The 27,910-nt window shown below is 42.6% G+C and overlaps 1 protein-coding gene and 1 non-coding gene across 7 annotated transcripts in view; one reads left to right on the top strand and one right to left on the bottom strand.

Annotated features, from left to right (window-relative positions):
- LOC147423469 (putative methyltransferase PMT3) overlaps window positions 1–16,502 on the top strand; it is a 33,752-nt gene extending 17,250 nt beyond the window's left edge. For 4 of the 6 annotated variants that reach the window (XM_086502195.1, XM_086502196.1, XM_086502194.1 and 1 more), the window contains 4 exons: window positions 14,157–15,012; window positions 15,115–15,227; window positions 15,351–15,571; window positions 15,714–16,502. In XM_086502195.1, coding sequence (XP_086358321.1) covers window positions 14,157–15,012; window positions 15,115–15,227; window positions 15,351–15,571; window positions 15,714–16,032 — 1,509 coding nt within the window. In that variant the 3' untranslated portion in view covers window positions 16,033–16,502. The remainder of the gene's footprint in view (window positions 1–14,156; window positions 15,013–15,114; window positions 15,228–15,350; window positions 15,572–15,713) is intronic. The other 2 variants (XM_086502198.1, XM_086502199.1) reach the window with 1 other exon arrangement.
- A 6,404-nt stretch (window positions 16,503–22,906) lies between these two features.
- On the bottom strand, window positions 22,907–23,027 carry LOC147423470 (U6atac minor spliceosomal RNA). The gene has a single exon (XR_015186711.1). It is a non-coding gene; the product is annotated as a U6atac minor spliceosomal RNA (small nuclear RNA).
- Window positions 23,028–27,910: the final 4,883 nt, after the last annotated feature.

Raw genomic sequence — 27,910 nt, forward strand, 5'->3', positions numbered from 1 at the left:
CTTGCTGAGAAGGTGCACTGTAAGTTGGTGGAAATCCTGTTGCTTCTTTTGCCAAATAGTGCTAGCGCTAGGTTTCTTCTATAGAACCTAGCAAATTTGCCCTACTGAGTTTCCCAACAAAGTCACTTATTAATAATAAGTGAAAAATGGATCAAATAGGGAAAATGGGTTTTGTGCACCGTAAAATGCTCATGATGGGTACTGACTGTCATGATGATGATCATGCTGTGTGGAACCAGAGGATATGCAACTACTCTTAAGTGCTTGGACATGCACGGCTTGCGCACAGGCTCACAAAGGTGCCAGAACACTTCCTAAGCTGACTTGAACCTTACAATTGGCCCTTGGTTCTCTCTTTTCCCTAGTTTTACTCTTCCCCTGTCGTGGGGGCTGGTGAACAACTGGCCGACTTGGACACTAGAGGGTATATAGGTGTGGGCAGGGGCGGAGGAGGTGGCATGTGCGCAAAGTCCTCTACAATAGGATGCCCGCATTGGGTAGCCCGGGAGGGTAAATGGAAGGGATGGGGCGGGGGCATGCATAGCGTTTTGCTGGGTGCTCCCATCCCTAGCGTTTTTCATCCTTAGGTGAGAGGCAACGCCGCCAGGAAGATCATGGGCAACATGGGTATTTCCCTAGTGTTTTTCCTCTCAGAGCATCTATACGGAGACGATATGATCACCACGATCCACATCACCATAGCAAAGGTGCAGGAACCGGAGAGGAGGTTCCATGCTCTCTACCCGAGATATGTTTCCCTCCTCTCTCTCGATCAATTCTCTTGCTAGGAGGAGATCCGCTTCCTCAGGAGGCTAGGGCAGCCCATGTAGAGATCGTGCCAGTGGTCTTGTGTGCAAGAGCAATGGGCAGTGTCAGTAGCAGTCGCAATTGTGTGTACCTCGGGTCTATCCAGTTTACATGTGTAACAAACTTGGGCACCCCAAGTCTAGAATCTCTCGCGACACGAGAGAGATTCAATTGAAACAGACAAATCACAATTCAATTTGAGTCGACATGACCCGACATAGTTCCGTGCCAAGAGAGATTGGTCCCGAAGATTGGCGTCCCTTTCGGAATTTCTTTTTATATTAATCCTTGAGCAAAGTACAACTCCCGCGGGTCCTCAACTCTCAGACTCTGCGTCCAGATGCTCTGAGAAGTGAGGCCCTTGGGCTTCTTTTATTCTTACAAAGGGATGCCAAAAGCAGAGCCCCCAAAAGCGGTGAAACTCAAAAACAAGGAGTCCCAAAAGCAACTGGCTCTAAAATCTGCCAAAAACAGCCAGCGTAAGTTTCAGAATTCTGTACAATGTGCCATGTCAGCGCGAAAAGCAAAAATCTGTACGGCTGGTCCACGTGGCATGTCAGCGCAAATTCCAGGCGTCCGTACTGTCTGTCATATCGCTTGCCACGTCATTTACCTGTCTCGCCGTACAATCTGCCACGTCATCTGCCTGTTCAGGTCATGCCATGTCATCAATTTGTGACATACCCCCCTTTTGAAAGAATTGTAATCGCCCTCGATTACGCCTGCAAAAATAGACTGCCCATAAACTTGTTCAATAGACACTAACACTAAGTATCGACGCACCAAACATGACACATCTAGCACTATGACAGTCACATCATTTCACATGACATCACAATGCATCACATGACAGATTAAATCAATCACTGAAAAATTCATTTTAAATCTCAGACGATGACTGCCAGCAACGTACGATCCATCCCGGACCTCACTGATGTCGGGTTAACTAATCCTTATCGCGATCATGTCTATAGAGATTTTCAAGACCGAAATGCTGTAGTCATTTCGTCTTTCAGTTCTTGCACTCAAATAAGTCACGTGAGAGAGTATAATCATTCATATTCAATTTCGGGAATTCCATTTCATAAAATCATACAACAGAATACTGTCAGCACAGCGGTATCTCTGAAATTTATAGGAAAATCAGTGACTCTATTCCATCCAGGCAATTTGTGACAAAGAAGCGGAGTAACTCCCTTCTTATGCAGTCCCGTCTGCACTAGATTCAACCTTGTTGATCCATGGGATCTTTTGGAGAAGATGGAGCTAAACCAAGAGCCTCAAGGTAAAGTTCCAAGATCAGAGGAGTAACTGCTAGGTCCTCCTCCTCCATCCACTTCGCATTCAACGCCGAATAGTTCTTAAACTTCACTGAGAACCACCGAATCACTTTACCTTTCACTTTTCTTTCCTTGTGTGCCAAAATCTGTTCTGAAACGAGTATCTCCTCGCTCTCTTCCACTTCAGGTTGCTTATCAAGCTCTCCATCAATTGACACCTCACCTTCAAGAGACTCACATGAAATGCATTGTGAATCTTCCAAGTATCTGGCAACTTAAGTCTGAAGGATACATCATTTATCTTCTCTCTGATCTGGAAAGTGCCATAATATCTCATGCTAAGCTTTGCAAAAAGCCGCTCCTTTCCCTTTTGTTTCCTTAGGCGTGCCTTCTCAAAATGTAAGAGCACCCAATCATCTTCCTTCAACTTCAAGTGGGGTTGATATTGATCCGCTTCCTTTTTATGCCGTGCTTGAGACTTCTCTACAGCCTCTCGAATCTTGGCAAAAGCAGTGTCCAAATCCCTCGTATACTAATCGGCTTCAAACCTCTTGTCTTTAGTGCTTAGAAAGGGAGGGACCTTCTTAGCATCTTCGATTATTTGAAATGGCGCCTTCCCCGTCGAAGAGTGAACCGTGTTATTGTAGGCAAATTCCACCAGAGGTAAGTATTTTTCCCATTGAGTCTTCTGATCAGAGATGTAAGACTTCAATAAATCGAAAACCAATGAATTGGCTATCTTTGATTGCCCATCTGTCTGTTGGTGGAATGACGACGAGAACTGCAACCGCGTACCAATGTTCTCCCAAATAGCCTTCCAAAGCAAACTCATGAATCGGGGATCTCTGTCGGAGACTATGGTCTCAGGCATGCCATGTAACCGAAATATTTGAGCAATGAATGGTCTCGCTAAATGTCCGTCTTGATTGTTTTCTTTGCTGGAGTGAAGTGAGCTTGCTTGCTAAATCTGTCAATGACAGTCTAGATGCCATCATGCTCACTCTGTGTCTTCGGGAGATCAAAGATGAAATCCATTGCAATACTTTCCCAGGGGCCCTGTTCAAACTTGACCTTTTGGATACTAAACAACTGCGAACAAAGTCGTCCACATCCTTTTGAGTCTCGGCCAATAGAAGTCACACTCCACACCCTTCAAGGTGGTATCAATGCCGTGGTGACCCGTAAAAGGTGGACAAGAGCACTCTATCAAGGCCTTTTCCCTCAAAGGTTGTGTAACGCATAACATCGTTTTTTTCATCAAGTAGCCATCTTGTATGGAATACTCTGGAACTGTCTCTCCATTCTGGATCTGAGTAAAAATGTCCTCAAAATCGGGATCTGTGGCGTACTGGTCAACGATATTCTCGAAGCTTCTGTGATGAATCGTGGAAATATCCAAGACTAGGAGCTTCAAAGACAATGCATCTGCCACTGAATTTCTGTCCTTGAACATGGACAATCTAAAAGTGAGACTGTGGCAAGATGTTAGTCCATTGCATTTGCTTTTCCGAAAGCTGCTTCTGTGACAAGAAGTAGCGTAGACTCTGATGATTTGTAAAAACTGTGAAGTCGGCTCCAAGTAATTATTGTCTCCACTGTGTAAGAGCATGGATCATTGCCAATAGCTCTTTCTTATAGATCCGTGCCACTAATTGTGGCCTTGAAAACATTCTACTTTCATAAGCAATCACATGGTCATCTTGCATCATCATCACATTAAACTTTGAACAACTTTTGCAAAGCTGGTAAAGCCAACATTGGTCCAGTAGTCAATTTTTCCTTGAAAAGCAGTCACCTCTGTTGGTCCCCACAAGAAAGGGACTCCTTTCTGAGTCAATAAGTGCAAGGTGAGGCTATCTCTGCAAACTTCCAAATGAATCGCCGATAATAAGAGTACAAGTCCAAAAAGCTTCGAACTTCATGAACATTCTTAAAGTTAGGCCAATCGCGGATAGTCTCAATTCTGGCCGGGTCCATCTGTACTCCTGCTGTTGAGACGATGTTTCCAAGAAATGTATCTCCAACAAGAAAAACTCGCTCTTTTTGGCATTAATAACCAATCTATGATGGGGCAATGCCTGAAAGACCTGTAACAGATGGTGTCGGTGCTTTGCTTCATTCTTGGCGAAAGCTATAACGTCATAAAAAAAAGTGCCCACAAAAGATCGATGCTTTCGGAAAATCCTATCCATCATTCGGTTGGAAGTAGCTGAAGCATTTGTAAGTCCAAAGGGCATCACCAAAAATTCGTATAAACCAAAACTTGTCCGAAAGGCTGTCTTCAGTGTGACATAAAAACGCGTTTCATAGGTATGAAACCTCGAAACCCCAAAACGGACGAAACGCTTCGGCGAAACTCACGAAACGGGAAACTGTCCGAAAAAAAAGTCAATTTTTTGAAAAAATTTAGCGATTTTTTTTTAAATTTCAGTAGTTTAAAAAGATTTTTTTGTACTCTCTTTGCTCTATTGCCTCTCTTTTATGCACATTGTACATACATATACATACGTACATATATGTATATATGTACACACGTATATGTATGTATGTATGTCTATTATACACGTGTGCTTATACATATGCGTATGTATGTGTATAAACACTAATAAGAGTACATAATAAAACCAGTTTACTAGTCCGTATGTACACACACACACATGAATCTTTAATCTATCCATCCATCCATACATAGATACATACTTACATACATGCATGCATGCATATATAAATAAATATATATTTTTATATCTTTATTAAAAATGTATTTCCATACATAGATACATACTTACATACATGCATGCATGCATATATAAATAAATATATATTTTTATATCTTTATTTAAATGTATTTCTACGAAACCTGTTTCATAATTTTTGTGCCCTGAAACGAAACGTTTCAAAACCTTGAAACCCCGAAACGGGCGAAACCACGAAATGTTTCATGTCACACTGGCTGTCTTGTAGACATCTCCCGGAGCGATTCTGATCGATGATATTTGCTTTTCAAATCAATCCTGCTAAAACAAGAGGATCCCATAAATTTGTCAAGAATATCATCGATCCTTGGAATCGGGAATTTGTTGTTGATGGTGATTTTATTGAGAGCTCTATAATCATTGCACATTCTCCAAGATCCGTCTTTCTCTAGTACAAGTAAAATTGGAGAATAGTAAGGTGCTGGATGAGACCCTTTTCAAGGTCGTCTTTCACTTGGTTCATGATTTCTTTATTCTGGGCTCGGCTAACACGGTAAGGTGGCCGGCTCAATGGTGTGGTTCCAAGAATTAAATCAATGGTGTGGTCCTTAAGACGAGATGGAGGTGACTCGCCTAGTAGCCTTCTGAGAAACAATTAGCATGTGTGCAAACATTCTTGTCGTTCTTTATCCAATTCAGACATGTTGGTTCGTTGTTCATCATTCAATTCTTTCAAGTAGATCGAGTAAACAAAAAGACTGGATTTCATTAATTTTGAAACAGCCGAAGCCGATACAACAGGGACGGACTCGCCCTTCAATTTTACATCAAGTACAATTTTCCTGCCCTTCTCATTCATCAAAGTCGCTTTATAGTTGACCACGACATTGTTCTTGTGGTACCAAGGGATTCCTAGGAGGATGTCACACCCTTCCTAAGGCATGATGTAAAAGTCCTCGTTCTCTAAATACCCTTGACAATGCAAACGAAGTTTGCCAATGATAGGTGTAATGGCAACATCCCGTCCGGGTGCCGCTAGAACTGCCTCCGTCGATGCCTCCATCTTGTTGGGCGTAATCTCAAGTTGAGCCGCCAATTTAGGTGAAATGAAATTGGCCTTGGCTCCTCCATCAAAGAAAATGAGGGCTTCTTGATCTTTTACCTTGTCCCATGTGCGGCAAAGTTCCGTACTTTCGTCTATCTGACTCGGGTCGATCCCCATTCAATCTAGTACCAGTCCTGCTTTCATCTTGCCTTTTTTGCCACGTTCTATTGCTGCTCTAGAACTCTCAGGCCTTTCTTCAGATTGTCCTCGATGTGCCTTTTTGGGGCACTTTGCGGAGATGTGTCCTTGTTCCCCGCAGCCAAAACACATCTCCTCTTTGAGATATTCAGCTCTTTGTTGCGCAATCAATTGGGGTCATGCATCCTTCTTTTTCTGGGAGTTCATCTTTCTATTGTCGTTTGTCGAGTTCTGTCCGGTCCTTTGTGTCAAAACTTCATCAATGGGGTAGATCAAGCTACCCGAATGTATCGAGAATCCCCGCTTAGCATGTCCCATCAGTTGTTGTATGGACTTGGACTTTTGCTCAAGGTAGTAATCTCGTATCTCTCTAGGGAGTCCGCAACAAAACCGCTCAATCTGCTCTTTGAAAGTGACCTTAAACGAAGAGGTCGGTAGAAAAGAATCGCAGAATCTTTCACAATCAGCATCAAAGTGTCACCCTTGGTCATCTGAAGATGGTTCCAAGCGGTTCTCACATCTCGTTCGCACTCCTGGGTCAATCAACCAAGAAGAATTAAAGAGCGGTTTGAACTTCAACCACTTGGTCGGGGCTTCTCTCCTCAGAAGAAGAGTGGATCACTATGTTCGTGCATTTCCCTTCAAGACGATGCTGCCCTCTTGATCTTGGAGTGCTCTGAGTAGTGCCCTCTAGAGAATGCGATATCAAATTGCTGAATGAAAACCAAAGCCTTGGGAGCATCGCGGAATCTAGAAAAGGATTCAAATTTCACTGACTGTCCACCCTCTTTAAATTCCTTAAGTCTTTTTGTTCTTATCTTCGAGGAAATCATAATAGTTGGCTCTGTAAAAGTGTTTCTTCTTTGCATAAAACATGTGGTCATCGGAGTCCGATTTGTCAGAGGATGACTGCTCAGTAGAACTATCAGAAACCTGTCGGAATCTGATCTTCTTTGCCTTTTTCTTGTTCTTTCCAAAACTCTGATTCTTGCTTTGCTTCTTGCCCTTTTTGCCCTCCTCGCTCGAATTGGAAGAGGAAGAGCTAGAAGAACTTTCGGAAGAAGAGGAAGAAGAGCTGGGTAGTCCTTCGAAACGCACATGCTTCTTCAGTTTTCGTGCAGTTGCAAAGGAAGAGTGATGGCCCAAGTAACCGGGGTAGTCAATCCCCTCGTTGTGCTTTCTTCAATTTCTTCTTCGATGGCTTCTTCGTGTCTAGAAGTTGATAAATTCGGGTTTCGACGACATCATCGAGTTCTTCTTCAGTAACATCCTCATAGTAGGGGGTTTCTTGATTGTCGGTTTAATTGGTGACTCAATGGCTTTTTGCTAATGAGTATGCACTTCATCCATTGGGTGTCGGGTCAAAAATTAGGCATACTACGGATCCTTGGCAAAGAGGAGCAGCTTTTGGAAAAGCAAATGCAATTTCTCGACCGTGAATTTTCCGTATTGCCTCCCGCTCCAGAGATGGTATGTGGAGTCGTCTGATTCTTTTTGGAATCCATATGTGCCGTGAAAAGAAGGATCTGATTTCCCGGTAGAAGAGAAATTGACCGTGCTCTGATACCATTGTAACAAACTTGGGCACCCCAAGTGTAGAATGTGTCGCGACACGAGAGAGATTCACTTAAAACAGGCAAATCATAATTCAATTTGAGTCGACACGGCCTGACATAGTTCCGGGTCAAGAGAGATTGGCCCCAAAGAGTGGCGCCCTCTCGATATTTCTTTTTGTATTAATCTTCGAGCAAAGTACAACTCCCGTCGGTCCTCACCTCTCAGACTCGGTGTCCAGATGCTCTGAGAAGTGAGGCCCTTGGGCTTCTTTTTTTCTTATAAAGGGATGCCAAAAGCAGAGCCCCCAAAAGCAGTGAAGCTAAAAAATAATGAGTCCCAAAAGTAGCTGACTCTAAAATCTGTCAAAAACAACTAGTATAAGTTTTGGAATTCTGTACAATTTGCCATTTTGTTCGTGAGAAGACCAAGGATGACTCTATCCGACTAGAGTACATCCTGACTTCGGATAATCCTGCTAACATCTTCACTAAACCTCTTGCAAAGGCGACTTTATCCTATCATGCCAGCTCCCTTGGACTTGTTTCCGTCCAGGAGTTGAGAAGGGGTGTTAGAGTTCAAATTCCTGTCCGGTGGTAGCTCCAGTATCTCCTAGGAGCAGATTAGGGAGTGAGGGTTGTTTTATGGCTGTGCCTGGCGATACTTGAGGTAGATGTACCTGTTCACTATGGTGCACTTCACTGTGTTGCTCATCCGGTAGGCTGGCATGAGGCGAGACCCCCGTTCTTGGGGTTTCCCGAGGGTAGAGTCTTGAGTCTTTTGCAGTTCCGCTACTAAATACACGTCCTAGGTCACTTTCATTGGGGGTTTTACATATACAAAGATTTTAGGCCATTTATTGGGATCGTGGGATTTCTGCAGTAGGTAGGGCAAACTTCTAGTTTGCCTATAAATGTAGACCACCCCCTTGTACTTTTGGCATGTTATTTAGTGCGTGTTTGCGGCACTCTCTCTCCTCTCTCTAGAGTTTCTGCATGCTAGCGTTTTTTGTGCCGACGACTCTCCTCTCTCTAGCGTTCTCTCTCTCCTCATCGATCTCTCCTCTACTCGCGTTTTTCCATTGCGATCTCTCTCTCTCTCTCTCTCTCTCTCTCTCTCTCTCTCTCTCTCTCTCTCTGTGCCTAGCGCTCCCTCTCTCTTGCGATGTACACACCCTCTCGGTATTGCATCGTGCAGGGCGCGTTCTCGTGCTCGTTAGGTGGGCGATACGCGCTAGGAGCTTGACGATGAGGAGATCCATTGCAATAGATCCGAGATCTATTGGTTGCCCGTTAGAGAGAGGTGGTTTGCTCGCGGTTGCAGACAAGTTCATCACCCGATTCACCCTTTCCCGTTGCACTTGACAAGTGAACCCTCATTACTTTTTATCCTTTTCTCGTGCAAAAATTAAGTAAGCAAAAACGCACTTCTTATTTCATTTTTAATGGAGATATGGCTTACAATAGGGATAGCCAATCCCTTGCATCAACAAAAAAATTAATGTTCTTCCCGTCATGCTCAAAAGTCCTCGAAGGTCTTTTCTACATAATTTGGGATTGGTTGCATATGGTAGTGCCATGGCATACCCAAGATAATATCACATCCCTCGATGGGTGCCATTAAAAATGATTCGTGGTCCTTGTACTCGCAAATCCAAAGATTAAGCTGTCCTTGCATGGGAGTTGCGTTGGTGGTCAACCCCTTGAATGTCGATCCAAAAGTGACCGAAGTTTCAAGCTAAGTCGGTGTGAAACCCAAGCGTTTGGCAGTTTCCAGTGAGATGAAGTTGGCCGTCGATCCGGGGTCGTAGAGGATCGACACTCGTTGATTATTCACGGATTCTCAGCCTTAAAGGAGCTGACGCTTCCCTTTTTCTGTTCCCGTATTCCTGTGTACATTAGGAATGGGATTCGAGCTTGGTGGAGTGGGTTCCTTCTCCGATTGTTCCTTCTTCGAAGATGCTTGTTCATGCCGTTGTTGCCGAATAGGATAGTCAGTCTTCATGTGTCCTTTCGAATAGGGTAGTCGGTCTTGATATGTCCTTTCTCACCACAATAGAAACACCTTCCTTGCTCTTTGAAGGTCTGGACTTGATTTGGCGTGAGATACTGGAGCCGTTTGCCGGTATCCTCCGGCTTCTTAGGCTGATCGGGATCCTTTGGGGGACACTTTTTACCTTGGTCGCCATGGTCATCATAAACCGTTAGCTGCCTTGCACGATACGTCCTATATTCCATGTGTTTGGGGATATGAGTGGAGCGTAGATTCTTAGCAATGATTGCCGACTCCATCATCCACTGAAGGGTGTCGTGGAGGTACACCTTCATGCTCTTCCGAAGCGGTGGTTGAAGGCCTGCTTCAAATTTCCGCATCTTGTCCTCATAGGAAATCTTCATGAAAGGCGTAATTTTCAAAAGAACCGACCAAAACTTGTCAACATAATTCGTGATTCTCTCTTGTTCCTTCTGGGTGAGCCAGTCCCATTCCTTTCGAATGTCCTTCTCAAAGTCAGGCGGAAGAAATTGTTTATAAAATTCGGTTTTGAATTGAGCCCACTATATGGCTTGTGTATCTTCTAGAATCTTGGCTAACCACCAGTTGCTTGGTGTCTCCTTGAGATGCATCCCAACTTGATGCAACTTGGATTTTTCGGTGAAGTTCCCGTTGGCAAAGCAACTTCAAACTGCCTGATGAAAGATAGTGCCTTGGAGATGTCTCTCCGTTCTGTGTAGTTGTCAAACTTGACATCCTTGTCAGTGGATTTGAAAACCCGCATTTTGCGGTGATGCTTGCGGTTACCCTTCTTGAACTTGGCCTTTTCTTTAGTATTACATAGGAAAGTAGTAGGAGTTTTCTTTTTTGGAGAAATTTTTTAGATAATGTATGAGAAGTAGATGTAGTAGTATAACCGGGAGAGTATGATGAAGAAGAGTTAGAGACATCCTTACTTCCGTTCAGTAGAGAAAGTTCTTTTTCCTGGCCCTTGCTCTTGTACTTGCTGAAGCTCGTCTTCCTCAGTTCTTCCGTGGCTTGTCATTGTTCTTTGATACCACTGTCACAAACGGGAGCGCACACGAATAATCAACAAGTTGAAAAGAAATAAACCTTTAACTCAAAAGAAATGAGGAAGAAGATTGACACAATATTTGGGACCAAAGATAGGGTGCATACCCCCCTCCCCTAAAGAGAATCTTTATTAGGAAGAATCTTTTTACAGGCACAAGAACCAGTGACCCCTTTGTTTTAAATGATCAGACTCGATGGTCAATACCTTCCCGTGCGGGAAATTCCCAAGAGATGAGCTCGCAATTATGTTTCCGTCTATTCCTAGAGCGTGAAGCCTTATGAACCGTTCCTTATTCCGTTTTCGGAATCCTTGAGCATAGACTAAGACCTCCTTGCTCCTTCTTCGTGATGGAGTACATGCAAAAGCAAAAGCATGAAACAACTCCTCGTATTGTGAATTCACAATTGGTATTTGTCACTCCGAGTCGGAGAATAAGCATGGTAGAAGTCGGAGAATCATCGAAGTCACGGGATTGATTAGCTTCCAAGCGGGAAGACCAAGGGGCAAGGAGTGGGGCTTCGGCTGTCCAAGATCGGCAAGGAGGAAGGGCTGAAATTAGAGGTAAAACGTTGGTCAAGCTGCCAAAAAATGCTAGTGCAACTGGTTGTTGTCCTGTCCAATAACTCTAGATGGTGGAAAGGTTGGCAGCCCAATAACTCTAGATGGCTACATGGTGTGAGACAAGACAAGACAAGACAATGAGAAAGAGGGTGCCCCTCCTCTTATATATAGGAGAATAGGGGCTGGTCGGGCAATAATCCTCAATATAGCCCAATGACCTAAAAATATGACCCTCCAATATAAATGGGGAAATATGTGACCAAAACAGGTCTAAAGTGGGAAATGTGCTGAACAACCCTAAGTGTGCCAGAGATCCTTGTCTAGTAGGTGTATGGGTCGCCGACCCACAACCAAGGGCCAATGCACGTGATGTGTGTGAAGCCTATAGGCATGGTGCGAATCATTTGGAGATGAAGAATCTAACAGTATTGACTTCTCTTGATCGATTGCAGACTATTTGCCGGAAGGGCTCCTTGCTACTAGCACTGGCACATTTGTGAAGCATAGAGAGAATGGGTCACTCTTATAGGCACTTGCACTTGACAAGAATAGCCAGTGCAGTGTCGGCTGGAATAGAGGTTGAAGGTAGTGCTAGAGATAGCGGAAGGCTTGCGATGCTTCTTGCGTGAGGAGAGAGAGAAAGAGTTCCCTTCGTTATTTTCATCCGGCAGGGTAGCGTGGGTGAAGAGGCCTTGGTTATTAATTTAAGTGGCTGCCCACTCATTGAGTGGGTGGCCGATCACTTAAAAAGAAATGTGAACCTGGACAAAAACTCAATAAAACTGAGTGAGCTGAAAATTGATTCTTTACAGTTACATTTTCCCCGGATGCAGTTCTTAGGCACAGATACACTGCAAACACAGATTCCTCGCGAGAAAACATCTGCCTTTTCGAAAAACACTTAAAAATATTCCTCTTTTAAAACAAAGCTTCTCAAAACCCATCTTTATTCTTGTGCTTGCGTCTTTATGCCTATTTCTTTTTTCAGTTTGGGTTTCTTGCCAGACCAATGGAATATACCCTTTCCGATGCTCCTGTCACCCTTCACGTGAATGACGTGATGCATCAGGAATATCCGTTTCCCGGTCTCTCCTACCGAACTAACGGTACAACTTCTTCACGATGCTTAATGTCACCCATCATATGACACATCAGAGTTGTCCGTTCCTGATGGCTTTTAATAATTCTAGTAGATTTGCAATTCCTAACCTTGTGGTTCAAATGCAGACATTTAAATATCCTAATTTCAATAAAACGAAATTACTCAAAAAAATACGTGGCCAATTATTTCCCTGCGACAAGATCAGCGTTTTCTGTTTTCAGCCCATAGACCGACCAGCGTTTTTCAGTTTTCAGCCATCCTCGACCTCGTTGGTGATAGATCAGCCCATTAGCTTCGCAGCACGACCCCGATCTCATCAGCATACCTAGCGTTTTCAGATTTCAGCAGTTCAGCCCTTAGCATCGTCATCGTCGTCGACATCGACATCGTCATCTCGTCGTCAAGTACGACAATTTAGAACCATTGTACTAGACTTGTGGAATCTAAAGCAAATACCTCTCTACCAATAGAGAGGGGGGCCCTTGGAGGGGGTTTGGGACCCCATATGGTGTGGTCTCTTCTCTCTCTCTCTCTCTCTCTCTCTCTCTCTCTCTCTCTCCGGCACTCTCATGCATTATTCTCTCACAGTTTTCCACTCTCTTGTTTTGGTCATTGCACTCTCTCTCTCTCTCTCTCTCTCTCTCTCTCTCTCTCTCTCTCTAAGTAAGGAAGGCTCTCCCTTCCGCTAGGTAAAAGGAACCTTGAGCACTCACTGATCACTCATCCCGAGCTTACATCATCATTCACTTCCGCTGCACATTACAGTAAAATTCAAGTGAGCTTTCAACGTTTGCGTGGATAACGGAAGAATATGAAGAACCTGTCATCATGGCTTGGCATCATTTGAGAGTGACGAAGGACATTTTGGATGACTAATGCTAGAGGTTTTGGGATAAGCAATGGTGACCTCTGATCTGGCTGCTACTGGTGGCAAACTGCAGGTAAATTCAGCAACGTAGGGGAAATGAATATGGAGGAAAATGTGACAGTATAGTGGAGAAGATTGGCAGCTGTGAGGACAGTCTTAGTGTAACCAAAGATGGGCAGATGGAGGAGGATGTTGGACCTGCCAATACGCCAGAGGATAGGCAAAGTGAAAAACTCTAAGCTCTCCACAAGCTTTCAAATGGAATGGCGCTAGGGCTTGTAGATGGGCTACGTTTGTACCGAGTTTTAAGGTCTTGAATTCTCTACGACCAGCTTGGTCACAGGATCCCGTGAATTCCCCAAATTTGAGTTAACTGTCCAATGTGCGTACACAGTTTTTACCTTTTAAGGAGTGAATGTCTTTTAAATAGCTCGCCCGATTGGCACGAGACGTGGGAGATGCCTCCATCCTATCCTAAGCTGTTGTCTTATGCACACGAAGTGTAATAAGATGGTCACCCTGCTCACACCTTGCACAAAACATTTTTGAAAAGAGGGTGCAAATTGACAAAGCTTAATCTAATGGACTCGTCCGGACATGCAGGTCCTATGAATAGGTGCACAAAATTGTGGGGTACAAAGTCCCCTGGGCTCTTTAGACATTGTTTGGCTCTGGAAGTAGGCGTAACATGTCCACGTGGCACATAGAGCCAATCTGCACATGAGACCAGGTACTTCTACCTATAGTTCGGTCTACTTTCTCTTGTTGGAAGCTACTTTGGGGTGCTTTTGCACTTGCAGTACTTGTGGGATAGGTCAGATGGCACTAGGGACACTTGCCCTCAGGTTGCTTGGCGTCCAGTTATTACTATGTACACCGTGCTATGTTGCTTGGTTTGGAAAATGCTGCAGACTGAAGGCTTTGTTTGTTGCTTGTGCTGGGATGTGCAATCTTATTCATTTTAATGAAATCTGGCAGGTGCCAATCAAATGGCCTAGAAGCAGAGATGAAGTATGGCAGTCCAATGTTCCACACACATTCCTGGCAGTGCAAAAGTCTGATCAGCATTGGATGACACTTAAGGGTGAGAAAGTAAATTTTCCTGGAGGAGGAACCCATTTTCATAAAGGTGCTGACAAGTATATTGCTTCTCTTGCAAAGGTTGGTGGCTTATGTACTTTAAATTTCTCTATGCTTGTTTCCACCCGGGAAGTTGTAATTCTCTTGAATGTGACACAGATGCTGGGGTATGATGGTGAGAACTTGAGCAATCATGGAAAACTTAGAACTGTCTTAGACATAGGTTGTGGAGTAGCAAGTTTTGGTGCGTATCTACTACCGCTGGATATTCTTGCTATGTCAGTTGCTCCAAATGATGTCCATGAAAACCAAATTCAGTTTGCTTTGGAGAGGGGGATTCCCTCAACACTAGGCATCCTTGGCACTAGGAGATTGCCCTTCCCCAGCAAGTCATATGATCTGGCTCATTGCTCTCGCTGCCGTATCGACTGGCTTCAGCGGGATGGAATACTTCTCTTAGAGGTTGATAGATTGCTGAGGCCAGGGGGCTTTTTCGCATGGTCCTCTCCACCTGCCTACAGGGATGATGCAGAGGATGTCCAAATATGGAATGACATGACGGATTTGGTAAACAGGATGTGCTGGGTGGTTGCTGCCAAGGAGGGACAAACTGTCATTTGGAGGAAAACATTGACCGAACAATGCTACAAGGAACGACCGGAGGGCACCACACCACCTCTATGTGATGCAGAGGAAGACCCTGACGCTGCATGGGATGTGCCTATGAAAGCCTGCATTTCAAGATTTTCAAGTGGTAAGAGCGTTTTTTGGGGTGTTCATTTTTTTAAAATCTGAACATGTGTAAGAGCTGAATTTTTGCTGCCTTCAAGACTCCAAAATCTTAAATTATGTGCAGGCAAGGATGATGCTCAAGGGACTGGATTGGCAGCGTGGCCAAATAGATTGACCTCTTCACCTCCACGATTGAAGGAGTTGGCTGTTAGTGAGGAGCATTTTCAAAAAGACGATGTATGGATTGACAAGTTCTTAGCTGGTCTTTTTTGATTTCTCTGCTTGATGTGTGTGCCAACTGCATGCTGTTTACCTATATTATGTCGGTCAAAGTCTCATTTTTGCATGAATGGAACACAGACAGTTTGGCGAGCCAGGGTGGAATTCTATTGGAACCAGATGAGTTCAGAGATAGACGAGCACACTTTTAGAAATGTGATGGATATGAAGGCTCATTTTGGTGGGTTTGCTGCAGCATTGAGTGACAAGCCAGTTTGGGTGATGAATGTTGTCCAAAATTCTGGCCCCAATACACTCAAAGTCATATACGATCGTGGCTTGATAGGCTCTCTGCATAACTGGTAAGTATATGCTTGTACGATTTTCTCGCTAATTGGGTGTTATGAGAGGGTCCTTTTATTTTTTAGCCCTGTTTTAGTCATTGGGAAACCAGAAGGTTATCTTGACCATTTTTCTTTTGGCTGAACACTTGATGTTTAATAGGTGTGAATCTTTCTCAACGTACCCCAGAACATACGATCTTCTTCATGCTTGGAACGTTTTCTCTGACATTGAGAACCAAGGCTGCAGCAGCATGGAAGACCTCCTATTGGAGATGGACAGGATCGTCAGGCCCAAGGGATTTCTGATAATTAGAGATAAGGGACTTCTAATAGATCAGATAAACAGTCACCTATCGGCCTTGCATTGGGATGCTTGGTTGATGGTAGTCAATGCCAAGCCGGATGATCTTTCAACAGAGGACGACAAGATTTTGTTTGCGCGAAAGCAACTCTGGACTCCCGAGGATGATACTACCTAATTCATGGAGCTCTTGTCAAATGCTATAGAGCGATGGCAATTTTACGAGCAATGAGAGAAGTGGTTGATGTGCACGACGAAATGCGACTGCAAATTGGCCATTTAAGCCTCATCAATGTCCCTACAGCGAATTCTGTGTATCCTGTTTACATAGCTGAGCCCCTCGTTGTCTTAACATTGGGTTTCCTTCTGCCGCCCGGGCTTCTTATTCTTTGATGTACTAAATGTCTTACGAGCGAGATTATACTCAACCTCATATCAAGTGAATTGTGGACAGGGAATTAGCATGCTTTTTTTGTCCTCGAAGGTAGTGTTGTGCATCTGGCTGCTGTCCTAAAATAACGGAAATCAGCTGCATAAGTATTCAAGGGCCCTTACCATACCTGTATTCAAAGAGAATCCATTGTATGTCGTTTTCTTAATAACTCGTTTCAGTGTCTTAAAGAATGGAGGACTAGTGATTGATTGTTACTGGCGTCGCTCCCATCTTAAGTGTCTGTCATGTATGAAGTTGTCGAGCAGCTATGAAATTCTGTTGGTATATGATTGTTAAATTGTCTCTCTCCTGTGAATCACATAAGAGTCTAGTTTGGTTTTCTTAGCCCTGCTATGTACCAGCATCAATGAGCATTTTCATTCTAAAATTGCTTGATATACCATTCAAACACTAGCTGCCTATATCTCATCTCCGAATAAAACATGAGATCGTTTTAGTGAAGAGGATTTGAGCAATGCTGCTTTAGAGCAAGGTTAGTTGTTGTTGTAAGATTTTGATTTAGACGTAATCCTTGTGTATTGAATAATCTACAAGGATATAGCACAAAGAGTGGATGTTTACATGTATGTGTGTAAGTATTACCTTGATGTGGATGTTTAGAATGTGAAGCCATTTGTGGATGTGAAAATGAGTTGGTGGGGGAGTGTCTAAGTTGGTATAGTGTGGCATTGCATTGTATCTATACATGAATGACAATGAGATGAAAGTAAATGGACACAATCTTTGGCTCTAGTCAAGCTATTTCAGCTTTACAACGTAAAAGATTTTAAGCATAATGTTACTCTACTTGCTTATTTCTGTACTATGATATTTGGAAGTGTTGTGCACATACTGTTGTAGCAGCATGTGCTTGGAATTCAAGCAGGTTTTAGATTACGTCTTGGGGGGGACCTATGAGACTCTAGACTTGAGTAGGGTGCCAAATCGCTTTGAGCTGATGCTAGATGCTAATTGAGGGGAAATGCCTCCTGCTTTTCGCGGACGTGACATGACAGTTGAGTAGCATGGCCACTACCAGCTTGATGTGAATCCTGTCTAATGACAAGTTTACCATCGCAGGCTGGTGATGTTAGCAAAGTCCAAAATGAATGCCATATACACAGCTAGATGTAGATGGCCAGATGTAGACCAGTGAAGTGAAGGCGGGTGACGGTTTCTAGTTATGCAAACCCCAAGGGGGGTGACTAGGCTAGACACTTCTCTGTTTGAGAAGATCTAGCAAGACATTAGCAGCTTGGCGACTTGAGCATTAGGGATGCCACCGAAAGGGACCCAGCATTCATACATTCTTCATCTATTTGCCACAAGGACACCAATTTTTGCATCATCGTTAGCGAGGCCAATACTTTCTTTTCCCCACAAGAGAGAATCATTCAAGTATTCAATAATTTGAGAACACAGGTCCAAATCAAAATTACAAAAGATGTGCTGCAAAAATGTAGCCAGAGGATTTGAGTCGAGAAACGCGATCCTAGTCTCATAGCCCTTGAGGAAATACATACATAACAAGGCCAATCTATGCTTCTCGTTAACTATTCATAGCACGTCAAAGAAACTAGTCTCTTCCATAGCATTTGACCATACTGATTGTCACTTGGATTGGCCCTTGTTCACATATGGGAATGAGCCCCGGCCAAGTGAGTTCTCACCAACATTTACCTTACCCACTCATATCTTTAGAAGTTACCTACGAACTAACAATTTCCTGTTCCATCTCTTAGTAGAACACATGTTAACAAGCTATAAAACATGATTGCATTGAGCTTCTAATTGTTTGGCAACTTATACAGGGTGTAATGGGGTGTTCACCAACTCTCATACACCAAAATACATATTGGCAAAGACGATGCTTCCTTCATTTTGAACATTCAAGGATTTAGTTAGAGATTGGCAAAGAAATACCAGCTACCTTTGCAAATTTACTTCATCGGACTCCTTTTGAATATCAATTCTACGCCTGGCACAACTCAATGGTTGATTTATAAAAAATCAAACTGAAGCCCACAATCCTTTATTTGTAAGAAGCTGTCAAATGCCTTTTTCAAAAACTTTTTTTGGAACATCAAAAATAGTGTAAGCATTTGCTATACACACTTATGTACCTAGAGCCAAATCCATGATTATGTTGAACTTTGAAACATTGAAAAATTGAAAACTGTTGAGAAACCATTTCTTCCCATTCCACCTTTTCCTTCTCAACATTGTTTTGACTTGTCCTCCATCAATGATTCCACATCATTCATGTATCTATGTGACCGTGAACTTCTGCATTACCCGGAGGCTATGTATTATTCCTCTTTTATGTTCAAGAGGAAAGAGATCCTTAACTACGCGAGTTTTCGATTCTTGCAACTTATTTAAAAAAATGACAAATACTCAAACGTGCGAAACGACCGCATAAGATTAGCGAGAATTGATGGGTGTTAAAAAAGGTTGGTAATGATAGGGGAAATACCACCAAACACGTTTCGCTCTTAAGAGCTCATCAGTGGTGGTGTTGGTAAGATGTGTTTGTAAGGGAGGGGGAGGAGGAGGGGGAGGGGGAGGAGGTAGGGTTTTTATAAGGGTGCTTGGTTAAGATTTTTTGAGGGCTAACAAAATTTTGAAAAGAGTGGAATTTAAGACCGAGTACCAGGGTACATGGAGAGGAAAGGTTTTCAAGACTAAGTACTGGGGCATAGGGAAGAGTTAAGGGGAGTTAAGGTGATTTAGGTGCAGGTCAAAATCGAAGGTACCAGAGTACAAATTTGAGAGTAGGATTTTTTGGAAATGCAAGAGAGGGTGGGGTAGAAATGTGCATAAGGGGCTTCTTTAGGTAAGAAGAGTATGTAAAAATTAAAGTGGTTCAAAGTGAGCTTTATGAGGGTGGCATAAAAAGAGTCCAAAGGTAACTCTAGGGGAGAGGGGTAAGGAATCAAGTGTTGTTAACATTTGGAGTTACAAGGGGTAAATTACAAGAGGAAAGATGGAAGGAAAATCTGACAAACTGAGAGATTTTTTAGCTATAAGGGGTAGAGTGTGAGAGAAATTACGGAAGGAAAGATGAAAACTGAAAGTGCTTTTAAGAAACTAAAAAAGTAGACGAGAGGGATTGGGGTGGTGTGGAAGGCATACATAGAAAACTTGTGGGGTGAAAAGTTTGTATAAAGGGGGGTGTAAACTATGTACCAAAAGGCTATGAATGTTGGGCCCGGAGGTCCAACAGATGGTAGGTCTAGGGAGGTGGGAAAGATCGGCATCGAGTAGGCAAGCTTTAGCAATGGGATTGCTAATACATCGGGCATGTGGCATTTTTCTAGTGGTGGGTGTGAAGGGAATTTTGAGCAGAGTGGGTGGATTTTTTGTTATTTTGTGCGAGGGTAGGAGGAGTGAGGTGCGATTGAGGTAAGAGACTTTGACAAACACTTTTAGGAGAAAATTAGCCGGGTAGCCCTTAGCACGAAGACGTAGGTAAAAAAGGTTGCGAAGGTGGAGGTATCCCTTCAAGGTTGATTCCCGAATAATATACCTTTTGAGTTCTGAGATGATGAAGGCAACCTTTTGATGGGTGGGGTGCCAAGAGATCCAAGGGATGTAGTTGTAGCCATTCAAAGGTTTTTGATAGCAGTGGGAGTCCAAGAGGCTAGATGAGGTGAAGCGGGCACCTTTAAAGAATTCGATGTCAAGGATAATGGCACGGGGTATGGGAGATGGTACTGGAGATTTTAATGTGTCACTTGGATTGGCCCTTGTTCACATATGGGAATGAGCCCCGGCCAAGTGAGTTCTCACCAACATTTACCTTACACCCACTCATATCTTTAGAAGTTACCTAAGAACTAACAATTTCCTGTTCCATCTCTTAGTAGAACACATGTTAACAAGCTATAAAACATGATTGCATTGAGCTTCTAATTGTTTGGCAACTTATACAGGGTGTAATGGGGTGTTCACCAACTTTCATACACCAAAATACATATTGGCAAAGACGATGCTTCCTTCATTTTGAACATTCAAGGATTTAGTTAGAGATTGGCAAAAAAAATACAAGCTACCTTTGCAAATTTACTTCATCGGACTCCTTTTGAATATCAATTCTACGCCTGGCACAACTCAATGGTTGATTTATAAAAAATCAAATTGAAGCCCACAATCCTTTATTTGTAAGAAGCTGTCAAATGCCTTTTTCAAAAACTTTTTTTGGAACATCAAAAACAGTGTAAGCATTTGCTATACACACTTATGTACCTAGAGCCAAATCCATGATTATGTTGAACTTTGAAACATTGAAAAATTGAAAAATGTTGAGAAACCATTTCTTCCCATTCCACCTTTTCCTTCTCAACATTGTTTTGACTTGTCCTCCACCAATGATTCCACATCATTCATGTATCTATGTGACCGTGAACTTCTGCATTAACCGGAGGCTATGTATTATTCCTCTTTTGTTGCTTTGGAATGTTCAAGAGGAAAGAGATCCTTAACTACGCGAGTTTTCGATTCTTGCAACTTTGTCATTGGAGTCTGATCCAATGTTTGCTCTGTGCCATCCATTTCTTTTCCAATACTTCTATTTGTCTTTTTACCTCAAAATTCTCCTTCATCGGCTTTTGAAGTAAAATTTCTAATTTCTAATTTCCTTGATAGCCAAAATCTCATCATCAAAGCAAAAAGTGCTTTCAAAATTGCAAAAGGTTTTGCAATCATAGCTTTAATTACATGTTGAATTGATATCCTTGTACTAACAATTTGCTCTGAACCCTTTTGATAATCAATTGTCATTCCTTTGGTGCTCCCATAACATTAAAACTATTCAGCCACATTTTGATTTGTGCGCCATGTTTCCCATGGTAGATTAGTGAAAGCCCACGAAAGCCCATAGGCCAATAAGCTTAAGCCATACCTGGTTTTCCTCCATGGTCTAGTTCATGTTTGAACTCATGCATTACCACCTCCTACACATCACAATCTTCATCTTGTCCTAACAGACTCATCAACATGATTGTGTTAACTACTCAATTCTAGGTAAACTCTTATAAGCAAGAAGACGCATGTCATCCAAAACCACCTTTGCTTCCAATTTAGCAATTTGATTATGTCAAAAGAGAGGTCTTCTTGTCGGATTTCGGTTTTGCTTTAACTTTCATTGCCGACTTGAGAAGAAGATTGGCGACCTAACACCTCTCGTAAAACTCTGAAGTCGATTGTTCCTTCAGAAACTTAGTATATTTTTGGATCCTTAAAAGTACTTTACTGGGCGCTTTGCACAAGTGCTGACTTGCAGTTGCCATCGAAGATCTGCAAGTTGTGGATCCTCCATGAGAGTTTCCTCGACTCCTCTTCAATCGCTCTATTGTTATTTGAATCTCCATTGCCGTTATATTGTTCTTCCCGCAAAACTGTAGGCAGGACACTTTCCTGTTCTTAATCAAATTCTCTGTTGGGATCCATGGCGTGTGTTGGAAATAGTCGGACTGAACCATCCATAGAAGAAGAATTGACTGAAGCTCAAATACCACTGTAACTTGCTTGGCACTGACAAAGAGATAATCTTCCAACAAGAAAAAAATCAACTCTTGAGCTTGAAAACTCCAAGTAGTCGCCACACAAAGTGGCAGAGTTCTACTCCTAGATGCATGGGCCCTAAATTCTGGCAATCGTTCGGTACTTCTTTTTGTATCAGTCAATCCTAGAGTACAACAGCCGGAGAGTCACTCCGCGATCTGTGTTACCAAGCTCATTTATCAAGCTCTAGCACGGTTATCTGGTCCTACAGCATCACCAACTGTATAGCAGACAACATCTTCTGTTAAACAAGATCTTTAATATTTGTAAGGGACACCAAAACCTCTACGAACATTGTTACCAGAAAGCGTCATTTTTTCTTCCCCCATGTATAATATACATTCATGCAATGGTAATACCTCCTGATTGAAGCCTAACAAAATCATGCAACTGCTTATCCTAGTTTCTCTCCCTCTACCATACAGAATTTCCACATGAAAATGGAGTGAACCAAGCCAAGCTGAGGCGCAGTGTGGAAATTGACTGTCGTGTCCAGTGGAGGCAAACGATGTTGACAACAATGTGAGTATGCACAACCATCGATGTATGTTTCGAATTCACTACGAAACATACACGTCCTGACGCAGGTCTTGACCTTCCTTCTGAATTTGCCCATGTGAAGATAACCAGACGATAATCTGCTTCATGCAATTTGCACTGAATGATTTGAAGCATAGACTACAACAAAGATGTAACATGGTGGTACACCAGATAGTCATGTGGGCTTAATTTGTCATCGTCCTCACCATCAGAACAGATCGCCCCCTCAGATTCCTCTTTGTCCGAGATTGGACCACGTTGATGCCCTTCGCCGATAATTGTCATGTTGCTCTTCGATTGTGCCCACATGGCCAAAGCGGTGCTGAAGCACCACAGGCCAGACAAATTCAAGAGGATGGGTTTGATGCGTGCGTGCACCTTTCAGTAAACAAAGTCCAGCACACCTGGATCAGCTCCTTGATTTGAGCCGGGTTGGGCCGCAGAAATAAGCACCATTTGGAACTCCATAGCCGCCAACAGAAACGGAAGACGGAGCTCCGAAGCTGAATCCTGCAAAAAAATTGGTTAAGATCCTCCTAAGGGAGGGGTGCCTTAACATGTGTTGATATAAAGCCCGAAGGCTTCTCTCGTCCTTTTCGAGGGAGATGCTAACCGGCTCTCCTTCAATCGAACACAATCTTAAAACGACTTCTCTGCGACCCTTTAATGGCTTCAGAATGTGGTCCGTGACTGCATATGTGGGTTTATTACAGAGACGAGAGAAGTTTTAGCGTGGTAGATCCCAACGAGTCTTGAACAATAAGAGGGGACCATTCTACTACAATTGGGTAAGACTGAAAAAACAAGAAGAGAAGAAAGCTTTATCGTTGTATTATATATATATTATAGATATATATATATTTATATATATATATATATGGAGAGAGAGAGAGAGAGAGAGAGAGAGAGAGAGAGAGAGAGAGAGATAATATTAAGGTATCAACCTTTACCTTTGTGGTTTTACAAAGAGCTCATATATAGCTTTTTCAAGCCTTTTCCATCGTGAGAATAGCCAATAGAGTCGTACAAGTGAAATCGTAACAGAAGTAAAGCTTTGGTTCCTTGCTTCCCTCTCACAACCCCTTTCTAGAGAGACACTAAATAACACGAACCTCATGCTTTACCGCTAGGATTGGCCCTTCCTACCCAAGCATGGAATTTTCGCACTTGCTATGGGCCACAACTTAGAGATCTATCAGAAGCTTGATGTAGTACGAGAGGACTAAGTCAAGCTAACCTTTGGTGTTTTGATTTTTGTGCTAGTAACAATGCCTTCTAGCTAAGTTGGTGGGGAAGAACCATTGAAAGCATCTAAGCAAGAAATCCCTCTCTAGACTAGTTAGGGTAGAGAACATCACTATGATATGCTAGAGGTAAAGCCTTGCCAAGATGATGGATTTCCTCTCCCTAATCTATTCTCAACTAAAGAAGAGAGATTAAAGGAATAACATCCGGGAGCTCAGGTCCCATTCTCCACTTTGGCTTCTCCTCATTATCTCTCTACATGGCGTGCACGTGCTTTTGCTTTGCCTCCATCAAGTGGTATCAAAGTCGTGGAGATGGATGGGCATGGGTATCATTCAAGCTCAAGATTAAGGTTTTATGGGAAGCTTCATCAATGTGAAGGAGTTTTTACATACAATAGAGAGTGAGGAAGCTTTGTAATAGAGATTAAAGAAGCTTTATGTAGATAATGTTTGATCTCTCTGTGCATGGCTTGTGGAGTAGTCAAGGAGCCCAAGTTCAACATAGTGATAGCCAAGTACAAAATTGAATTGACTATACAAGCTATTTGAGATCATAATGTAAGGCTTTTGAAGCCAAAAACTTCAACAAAATAGAGCCTTACCATGTCAGGTTCAACTCATAGGGAGCACTAGTTTTTGATTGTGGAATGAGAAGACCATATTTAAAAGTTGACAATGCAATATCGTGTCAATACAGTAGCGATCCAAAAAGTTCATCAAGGGTAGCATTAATAAGAAATAACAACAATGAACTTCATTCTGCACAAGTTGTGCACTGCAAATTGTAATAGTTCATAGCACAAAAAATATGCATTAAAGAAACAAGGTATTCCAATAGTGCAAAACAAAGTGGGCATCCTATCAGAAAACCCAAGTGAGGGGTCATAAGGTTTGTCATTGTCCACCCAAAGTATGCAGTACTGTGGGGCCCAAGGAGCTTTGGAGCTTGCAAGGAAGGAACTTGTAAGAACCCCAGAGGTAAGCATGCTATTCTCCACCCAACCACCTCCTCTTATAAGCAAGTTGCTGATCTTTAGGAACCCTTGATCCATTCATACTTAGCTAGCCTTGCCTAGGGCCATGCCCTCCCTATCCTACCCTTGTCTTGACATTACTCCTCCCTTGAAGGAGAATTTCATCCTCGTGACATTATTGAAACAACTCTCTGTAAGAATATTAATGTTTTCTCACTAAGCTTATATCAAGTCAATTACTTCGCTTAAATAATTACCAAGTTTGGTACTCATATGTGGAACTATTTGCTCATAGCAAAAAATAAATTGAACGATTGATTTGAACTTCCTCTTAAGAGACTATTTCTTTGGCCAAAAGGAACCACTAACTATTTCTCATACTGGTAGTGGGGCCTACCTCAAGCGATATGCTCGATTGGAGAAAACTTATTGCTCCTACTGGGTAACTAATTTCAAAGCCTGCCTCAAGCAAGATTCTGTAACTATTTCTCTACTAAGTTAGAGCCTATCTCACGCAAGACTATTTAAAAGAGAAAAACTGGCTCACTCTTCTCAAGCAATTCCTTCCAAAAGCTTGCTTCTTACTCATGCAAATCATTCATGAGCATTTGGACTTGCATGTGACGCTTAACAAAAGTTTGGCACCTTGTGTCTAAGTCCATGGTAACATTTGCCCTCTCCATGCAAAGTAAATCCCAAAACTCATGCTTTTCTTCATAAAAAAAGAAAAGCCTTCTATGGAGTATCTCTACTTAGCTTAATGGGATCCCTATAACTTCTTAACTCCACAATCTATGGAATGGTATTGTGCCCAATCATGGATACACAATAATTGAACCTACATCCTTGTGTGCCTGTACAATTGCACGATTGCCTCTCGTTTGAGTAGCCAAACATGATCCTAGATATGATCAAAAGATAACTTCAAACTGCATACTCATAGTGTCCTGTTGCAGTGATGCTAATAAGAAAATGTTAAATTAGCCACAAAACTTGTACTTTCTTGTAGCCATTTATACATCAAAATATTCTGAAAGAGAAACGCTAATGTGAGAAACTAAAGTAGAAACATGTCTACTACACGCATGTGTGACTTGTTGTAGGGAACATGAGTCACCACTCTATTCGCATCGATCCATGCTATTTTTGGCCTGCATGGGAAGCTATTCCTATATTCGGCATTGGCTTGAGCACAAAGTCACAACATGTGTACAATCTCCTAAGCGGGGCATCGACGACGCCATCGGTTCTTCACACTTTCCCTTCAAAGGTAATGGCCGTGGGAATGGACCCATTAGAAAATTTCGGAGGTCATTTGGAGGGCCTTGTAAGAAATTGTATTTCTCTCTCTAGAAACTTTTTTTAAAATGCACTTGCACCTTGTGAGTACGTCCAAAAGGACAACCAGACACTCTAAAAAGTAGATTTATATTCCCAATCGTCCTTGAAAATGGTCACTTTTTTATTTAATGCGAGCGTCTTTTTCAGGAGGCAGGTGCGGCGCATTCAATGCAGCTTACGTCATCACTGAAAGTTAAAAAGTCACAAACTATAAAATAGTGATAGATTTTGAGGATTTTGACACCACCAATGCATCCGGAACGCCAAAATACCTTAAAAACAAATGTCTACTTGTTTCATTCCGACATCCGGAGAGGCAAAAAATGTCAAAAACCCCCCAAAAATGGGCTTTTTACTTAAGGCGCGCGAGGAGGCATTCTAAAATTTTAGAATGCCCCTCTGCGCGCCGTTAGTACAAAGCTCCTTTTAGTGATTTTTGGACACTCATCTTTCCAAAAAGCCCCTTTGTAGAGGTTTTTGGACATTTTCGTCTCAAAAAGCTCCCTAAAAAAAATAAAAAAGGGCCTTTTTACTAACGGCGCGCGAGGAGGCATTCCAAAATTTTGGAATGCCCCCTCGCGCGCCGTTAGTACGAAGCTCCTTTTAGTGATTTTTGGACACTTATCTTTCCAATAAGCCCCTTTTTAGAAGTTTTTGGACATTTTCCTCTCAAAAAGCTCCCTAAAAAGAGGAAAAAAAGGTCTTTTTACTAACGGCGCGCGATGAGGCATTCCAAAATTTTGGAATGCCCCCTCGCGCGCCGTTAGTACAAAGCTCCTTTTAGTGATTTTTGGACACTTATCTTTCCAAAAAGCCCCTTTTTAGAGGTTTTTGGACATTTTCCTCTCAAAAAGCTCCCTAAAAAGAGGGAAAAAGGGACTTTTTACTAACGGCGCGCCAGGAGGCATTCCAAAATTTTGGAATGCCCCCTCGCGCACCGTTAGTAAAATGTTCTTTTAGGGGTGTTTGACATTTTTGGCCTCTTTGGATGTCTAAGCGAGGCAATTGGACATTCATTTCTAGGAGATATGTGCGTTCCGCACGCATTGGCAGTATCAAAAGTTTCAAAATCTTCCACCACTTGATAGTTTTGTGACTTTTTGAGTTCTAGTGATGACGTATCCCGTATCAAATGCACCGCATCTACCTTCTGAAAAAGGTGCTCGCATTAAATAAAAGAGAGTGCTCGTCTTCAAGGACCACTAGATTATTAAATGAGGAGAGGGACACCTTTTATATTTTTGTTAATATCAATCTATTTTTCTACGTAACGTAGGCTCTTCTCTCATTGGAGGAGCTTATTTTCCTCTCTCTACTAAAAGGCCCTCCAAAAGACCTCCGAAATCTCCTAATGCTACAAACTACCACATCATCAGTCACTCGCGTGCACCCAATGGCTACCGCCCTTCACCGTGCGCTACCATTGGTCGCCAAAACATACCAAGTCACCCCGCCAGCTTGCGCCGTGTGCAACGCCTCTTCCATAGCCACCCATGTTGAGAGGTTTCTCTCTCGCTTGATATCCCCAAATGGGCTCATGGTTTTGTAAAAATACCTCGCATGCCCAACCATCCACATTGCATATGGTTTTTTTAAGGTGCCATGTGGCATGCGCCCATCAACTGGCCTAAAAAAACCCTCCAAAACCACATAAAGACTTCAAAATAGCTCTTTTTTGGCCCCTTCTTTGATACACTACCAATGCCTGTAGGATGCCCTAGTTCCCAAACTAGAAAATCCTCCTCAAAGCTTATATTTTTGGCCTTGAACTCACCCGATTTGCCCACTTTCTGACTTCACCAAACCTGCAAATCGAGTGCCCAAAAATTGGTAAAAAACAAACTTCCACTTACAATATCTCGTCTTTTCGTTCCCCGATTGACACGCTGTCTCTTCCTATTGTCTTCACATACCACATGATTGCCCGCAGTGAAACTTCAAACCCTTGTAACTTGG

This window comes from Adiantum capillus-veneris, chromosome 26 (assembly GCF_014529385.1).
Source record: "Adiantum capillus-veneris isolate H3 chromosome 26, ASM1452938v2, whole genome shotgun sequence".
Taxonomy (NCBI): domain Eukaryota; kingdom Viridiplantae; phylum Streptophyta; class Polypodiopsida; order Polypodiales; family Pteridaceae; genus Adiantum; species Adiantum capillus-veneris.